Source organism: Argopecten irradians, chromosome 8, assembly GCF_041381155.1.
Source record: "Argopecten irradians isolate NY chromosome 8, Ai_NY, whole genome shotgun sequence".
Lineage (NCBI taxonomy): Eukaryota > Metazoa > Mollusca > Bivalvia > Pectinida > Pectinidae > Argopecten > Argopecten irradians.
The window spans coordinates 20,075,471-20,083,017 of record NC_091141.1 but is presented as its reverse complement, the minus strand read 5'-3'; the positions used below and the strand labels follow the sequence as shown (position 1 = coordinate 20,083,017).

The following is a 7,547-nucleotide window of genomic DNA, read 5'->3' as shown; positions in this document are numbered from 1 at the left end:
CCACGTACCTTGCACGCTAACAAGCGCCTAACGTCACCTGGTATTAATCCGAATATAACGACCGACATTGGATTATACTGATTTAGTGGTGATTCCGAACAGAGAATGAGGATCATTTTAACAACACTGACCATAGTTTTACATACGCTTGTAACACAATGCCAGATTCTAAATACAGGTAAGTAATATTTGTTTCTTTTTGTATGCCTGTCATACATGGTATAGTGACAAATGACAAGCCTTCCGGTGTACCGCCAGGCAACGGTAATTAATGTCTTCTCCAGGTAAACTACTGTTTAGACGTATATTGTATGCATAGTAACAGGCTCGGAAAAACTCTACCAAATCTACCAACAAAACATTGCCTCTCTCAAAATACATTATTTTAAAAACCTTCAATACCGTATTTTAAACGTATGCTGCGTATAACTATCAATTTACTATGAACAATCTGAAGAAGATCATGAAGAAGTAAGATAAGGCATTGGATGATGTATCCCCACCTAGACACTATCATTGATAACTCACATCTGACAGTTATGTTAGTTAAATTAAAAACCTAATAATATATTATGTAAAGCTGACCTTTTACTGTACATTTCCACTCAATAACTTTCTAAAAAAAATCACAGTATTACTTGATACAACATAAGATTTGAATTTTATATTAAAATGATACCAATTACATTGAACGCATTTATACATTCTTAAACCTTACAGATCATGTCATTAATTTTATTAATTGGTATTATGACGCCGTATGACAATTGTATGTCATCATGAATATGACATCGACCTATAACGCAGCACGGCGTACTATCACTGTGTTGTACTGTCTAACCATGGAGATTCTAAATACAGACACTACAGACAGATAAAAGCATTGTCAAATATATGTCAAAATTCCAGTCGAATTTTAAGCATTTTATATTCTGTAGGGGCTGTCGCCATTTTAAGTTAACACAATCCAAAGTTGGTGTATCTCTAAAAAGTCAATCTTCACACTAATAATCTAAAAATTATTATCGTCATTTTCTGCAACCGACATTATAACAGAAATCATATTATAATATCAAACAGGTATATGCTTTCCCTGTCAGATGTGTATATCTGGGATTAATTTAATGATGTGGGCGTCGTAATATAAAACAAAAAGCCCTTGTAACATGTCATTTATTTTAAACCGTTTTATAAAACCTCACTTCATAAGATAATGTAGAAATGTTTCGTGGGTGTCATGTTAAGGTATAACCAAAGTCATGTATGACCTCACTTAAGGAGGTGAGCGTGTTTCAAAGCTATCGTACTCCACAATATAGCCGACATTTTATATGTAACCCACATTAGATCTTAAGACCTTTATGACATAAATGTTGAGATGTAACATTACTGGACATCACTATACAGCCACATTTTCAATAAATTGTAAATTTAGCAGAATAAAACATAACAACACAGTAAGGTATATGGCAGTCCCCACCGTATGTAACAAGGGTCTGTCTTTGCCATGCCTGATGTAATTGTATAACCTTATGGCGTTATTACATAATTGATATGACTTTTTAATTCAACTCAAATATAACTCGGTATACCGTTAGTTAACCCATATAATTAGTATTATTCTAAATTCGTATATCTTACATTGAAGGAAATAACGCCCTGACACGTTTATTGAAATGTAGGTGAAAGGTCAAACTATGGATCGAGGTGACCTTGTATGGGTAAGCGATAAACCTCATCTTGATGAAAGCATACAATGTACGTACAATTCAGGAATATGAAATTAACAGTTAATAGAACGTTAAGCCCGATCAACTATTATATATTTAGACGGTTGAGTCCCAGACACAGGCAGAATCACTAGATGATGTACCCATTAAAACTGAGAAAACTTCAAAAAGTTTTTTAGTGGCGCACTAGTCTGTTATATTACATAACTAATTACTATCTTACTACTATAATATTATTCATATCTATTAATGAATTATCTCCCTTGCACAATTACATTATATTAAAATATCAATATAAAATTTATTCCCAAACTTATATATTCCATAAGAGTATGATACTTGCCATATTAATAGTAATAATAATATTATTTTGTTTCATACCAATTTGTTTAATTAAGATATTGTTTAATCAACTAATACATGTACTGAAACATTAACTCAGTTTAGTTTTCACTGTTCAACATGGAGGACCATACATATGTAGCTCTGTATGCAGATTTGAACACAGTAGTGATGATTTTTGGAAATAAATTTGGAGTGATTTGTACAAAAAAAACTTTCCCCGTGCATCACAGGTCTTAGAGGAAGCTAATCAAAATTGAAAAAAAAAACAATATTCCCCAATATTTTGGATCATAATACTACTGGTACATATACACAAAAAAGTGAAATTGCGTGGCAAAAGTGTGGTTTTGAAAGTATTCCTTGGGAATTATTATCTTCATGAAAGATGTTGCGATGTTAATTTGTTGGATAGATGCCATTTTTATGGAATAGGAAGTGTTTTGGATAACGAAAAATGAAAAAATCATGCCAAGCATCTGTAATTTCATTTTGGCAAAACATTTAGCATTTGTCTCATGGAATTTAATCGTAATCTTCTCTCTTCTAGATTTGTTAACTGGAATTCTTTTTTCGGTTATAGATACAGTGGCTGTGAAAGAAATGAGAACATTTATTTTGAAATGAACTAATAAAATTGTATATGTCGATATTATGAAATTAAGTTTACAAATACATCACAACAACGTTGACAAGTACCTGGGTGTATGGATGTATTTCTGACTAAAATGTTCACAGTCTCCACATTTACCTTCAACTGCGAAATAGTTAACTTTCCCTATGAAATAGTTCACAAACTATTCCACAGCAAAAGGTAACAATTCCATAGTAGTAAGTGATAAAAGTAGACTTTGCAACGACTAAACCTCAAGCTATAACAATATATTGAATCATAGCCACGTTTTAAAATAAAGATATCATTTACTTCATCATGTTCCTGATAATGTATATAAGAAAAAAGAAGTCGGAAAAAAAATTCGCAATTCTTTATAACGAAACAGTTGATGGTCTTGTGTTTAAGAATTATACCTGCTGCCCTATTGCATGATCGTATAAGGCGACTAAATTTAGGATGTTAAAATTTTCTTTCTTCTTAAATTACTTTATTCTTCCTAACGTCTCCCTTGACACCACCTCACTTTTGGCCTATGGTTGAGCGCTCGCCGCTGTGAGGAAGGCTCTGGGTTCTGTCCCCTAGCCGAGACACACCAAAAGTCTATAAAAGTGGTAGTTTTTGCTCCGGCTTAGCGCTCAGCATTACGGGAGTTAGACGACTGGTTAGCCCGTTGTCAGTATAATGTGACCGGTTGGGATATGTTGCTTGATATACCACAATAAAAAAGGACAACGGTTCTACTATACAAGAAGGCACAACACGAATATACCTCAGTTTCCCAAAACACGCACCTCGAACACATACACACTATAAAAAACATGTCGCATATATGGGAGGCCGTCTTTACATGACACTGACTGTTAATAGAACGTAAATTAATCACTCAAACAAAAACTACTGAACTGCCTATATCCATCGTACGGAAACTAATGTTAAAACTATCTAAAATGAAAGTTAGAACCCCTAGTTCTAGTATTCTGTAATCCTTAATGTCATACATGACATTATCTTTAACAAACGTTAAAGAAACTGGCAATCTGCTAAAATGCACCCATAAAGTTATCCAATGTTATTAATTATTTTATTTGTTATCCAACATCTTTTCAAACAAAATGCATTGACACAATTGATTAAAAATGGCGATAGAGTATGAGATTAATCCTTTTCAGCTATTAATTACTTCTTTCCTAGCATATCTCTAGAACCCGCACCATCTTTGGCTTTAGAGTCAAAATTACCCCTTGTTTGTTCTGTTGCTTGGGAAAGTTGAGCCCTATTTTGACCATAACTTGGTATCAAATGATAGGGACGAAAAGAAAATAATCGAGGTAACTCTTCCTCAACTATATTGCGTATTTTATATTGGGGTCATTTATAAAGCCGTGACAGTTCCACTATTCAAGAAGACAACATTATTGTACCATAATCTCCCTCATGCACCTCGCACTCCACATACAGGACACCGCATACACCGGATGCCGCCCTTAAATGACCCTGATCGGTTATAGGACGTAAATACTTAGATATAATAAACTAAACCAATTCAAGGCATAAGCGTCCCAAACAGTCCTGATTTAAAATTGATCGACAGTTATTATAATTGCACTATTATCTCATTTATATCCCATGAGGTTTTATTGAATCTAATTAAGACATAAGGTAATCATTAATAATCAAAATAACCATTGTTCAATGTTATTTTTATCGATTAAGGCAGTATGAGTTTATTGATTGAATCGTGTACAATATTGAAGAGTCATCGTTACGTTTTATAGTATGATAGATTTCCTCAGTCGTCACATTTGAATCACAAACTAACCACACTATAATGATGATAGAAAAAGAAAATTATGCCATTAACATAAAATGCAGACACAGAGTATAGTTTATATGAAAGATGCAATACAATGTATATATCTTTTAGCCTAGCGAAAATGTAATTGATAGCCTAGAATGGTTGATTGATTATCTGTTAAGATCATTTAAGTACGATCTCACATATATGCAACATGTCTGTATATTTTGGAGACTGCGGTAAATTCGTGTTGTGTTTCCTTGTAAGAGCAGAAATATTACCTTTTCTATAGCGCTACTTTAAGTGTATATCTCTGAAGCATGTCGCTCAAAAGCTTCAGATGTTTTGGAAATCCGTGTTGTGTTTCCTTGTAAGAGCAGAAATATTACCTTTTCTATAGCTCTACTTTAAGTGTATATCTCTGAAGCATGTCGCTCAAAACATGCCCTGGCTGTTAGTAGGACATATATATAAAGAAAACCACAAAAGGGGCAAATCAGTTATTCTACCCCTCACATGGCCGAGTTGTCAGTCACTCTAACCTTCACAGAGCCTAGTGGCCAGTCACTCTACTCCTCACATGGCCGAGTTGTCTACCCCTCACGGGGCCGAGTTGTCAGTCAGTCTACCCCTTGCAGGTCCGAGTGGTCAGTCAGTCTACCCCTTGCAGGGCCGAGTGGTCAGTCACACTACCCCTCGCAGGACCGAGTTGTCAGTCACTCTACCCCTCGCAGGGCCGAGTTGTCAGTCACTCTACCCCTCGCAGGGCCGAGTGGTCAAATGAAGCGGTATAAGGAATGATGTGAAGAAGAAGCCAAAGGATAGTTTTCCAAATTAAGTTATCATTTATGATCATACAACGGGAGCAGCAGGAAAAAATTCTAAAGTCCTACCTGCAAGTCAGTATAAGTTAAGTTGTTTTAGCGCATGGCAATTTTGTAATTTAAATCTTAATTAATGCATACACAATGTCGGGACAGGAAAATATCTGGACCATTAAATACATCTTTTATGCACGAAAATAATATTTTATAAATGATTTTATCATTTTCATTTATACATGTTTAATACGAGATCAAAAGCTTTTAACAATAATATAGGCTGATGATTTTGATCTCTAATTTACTGTTGTAAACATAACAACAAACAATAGGGGGAACAATATCCTAAAACATTTACAATCGACATTATATGTTAGCTTAGTTCATGTTTTTTTGTGTTTATAGGTCACCTGAGATGAAGTCTCAAGTGACCTATTCTAATCGCCTTTTGTCCGTCGTGCGTCGTGTGTCCGTAAACAAGTAAACAATTTACATTTTCGACTTCTTCTCCAAAACTGCTGAAGCAAATTCAATGAAATTGTGCAAAAACCTTCTAAGGCATACGGCGAATTATATGGTTCCCCCAGAGGGCTGTGGGAGGGACCAAATTGGGTAAATTTGACTAAAATTGCAAAAATCTTCTTCTCCCCTTACGGATGTGGAAGAATCAAATACTCTTCATAGATAGGAAGGTCTAAAGGTCAAAATAGTGAATTATATGAACCTGGGGTCTCTCGCTACCCCTTGGGGAGGGGGTTAAGTTTACAATAGGTTATATAGAGAAAACACATTTTTAACTTTATTTTGGCATTTTTTTATAGGAATGGAATCAAATGTTTTTCAGAATTATCAGTATGAGATGACCATTGAATCCTAGTAACAGATTTTTCATGAAAGACCCTAGGGGCGTTAGGGGCAGGGTCAAATAGGCTAAAACTTCAAAAATCTTCTTCTGAAATTCTGAAAATGGTAAAATCAAGTACTTTAAATAGATGGAAAGGTCTAAAGGTCCTTTAGAAAAATTGTGAATTATATGACCCTGGGGTCTCACGTTTCCCCATGGGGAGGGGGTGAATTTTACTATAGTTTATATGGGGAAAACACATTCATGAGCATTTTTGCTCAATTTTCATAGGAAATGAGTTAAACTTGGTTAGAATTATTAGCCTGAGATAGTATTTTAACATCATACATTGTATCCATATTGGTCCTGGCCGACCCCTTGGGGGCAGAGGGGCGGGGCTAAAATGGGGCCAATAAGGTTAAAACTTAAAAAATCTTCTTCTAAAATTTTGGAAATAGTAGAATCAAATACTTTTCAGAGATGGAAAGGTCTTAAGGTGTTTTATAAAAAAATGTGAATTATATGACCCTTGGGTATCGGGTAACCCCCCGGGGAGGGGGTCAAGTTTACTTTAGTTTATACAAGAAAAAACACGTTTATGAACATTTGCTCAATTTTCATAGGAAATGAGTCATACTTGATTACAATTATTAGTCTGAGATATAGCATTATAACATCCATGTCGGTCCTTGCTGACCCCCTGGGGGACCAGAGGGGCGGGGCGAAATAGGGTCAAAATGACTAAAATTTCAAAAAATCTTCTTCTGTGTTCTCAAGTTTGATAGAAGCAAAATCTCTTCATAGATTAAAAAGTCAAATCTGTAAAATCACTGACCGAATTCAAGGGCCAGTATGTAGTGTTTGTATGTCTTTGTTTCATTCTATATTCGAACTCAGGTGACCGTTAAGGCTCATGGGCCTCTTGTAATTTATCAAAGAATGTAATTTTTCATAATTGCAGACATATTTATTGCGTTGTCTTAAAGAAACATGTTAACATCATGCGGATTAGCCCAGCATGTCGTTGGACATTTCGTAATTACATAAAGGTCACGCTCGTACATTCTAATGAATAAGATATGGATTTAAATATACGCTATTTCACGTATATTGTTGGGGCTTCTATAAATCTTAATTTTACAAAATGAGTTTTATGTTAATTATATTCATTCACCGGCAGTATAGTTCGTCTCAAAGTTGGATCCTGTATAAAATACCTAATTAAACAAATTCCTTTGCTATTTCCAAAAATAAACAGAACAAGAACCTGAGAAATGTTATTGGCATGTAAAGAATGAACACTTCACTGTTTGTATTGATGAATGTGATTAACAAACTTACAAAATCTGAGTACAGGATACAGTTTGAGTGCTTGATCACCGCAGAGTTTTATATACGT

The 7,547-nt window shown here is 34.7% G+C and overlaps 1 protein-coding gene across 1 annotated transcript in view; it reads left to right on the top strand.

The window, feature by feature from the left end:
• Positions 1-7,547, top strand: part of LOC138329619 (uncharacterized) — a 28,737-nt gene continuing 21,190 nt past the window's right edge. Inside the window, exon 1 of the mRNA XM_069276713.1 lies at positions 1-178. Coding sequence (XP_069132814.1) covers positions 106-178 — 73 coding nt within the window. The 5' untranslated portion in view covers positions 1-105. The remainder of the gene's footprint in view (positions 179-7,547) is intronic.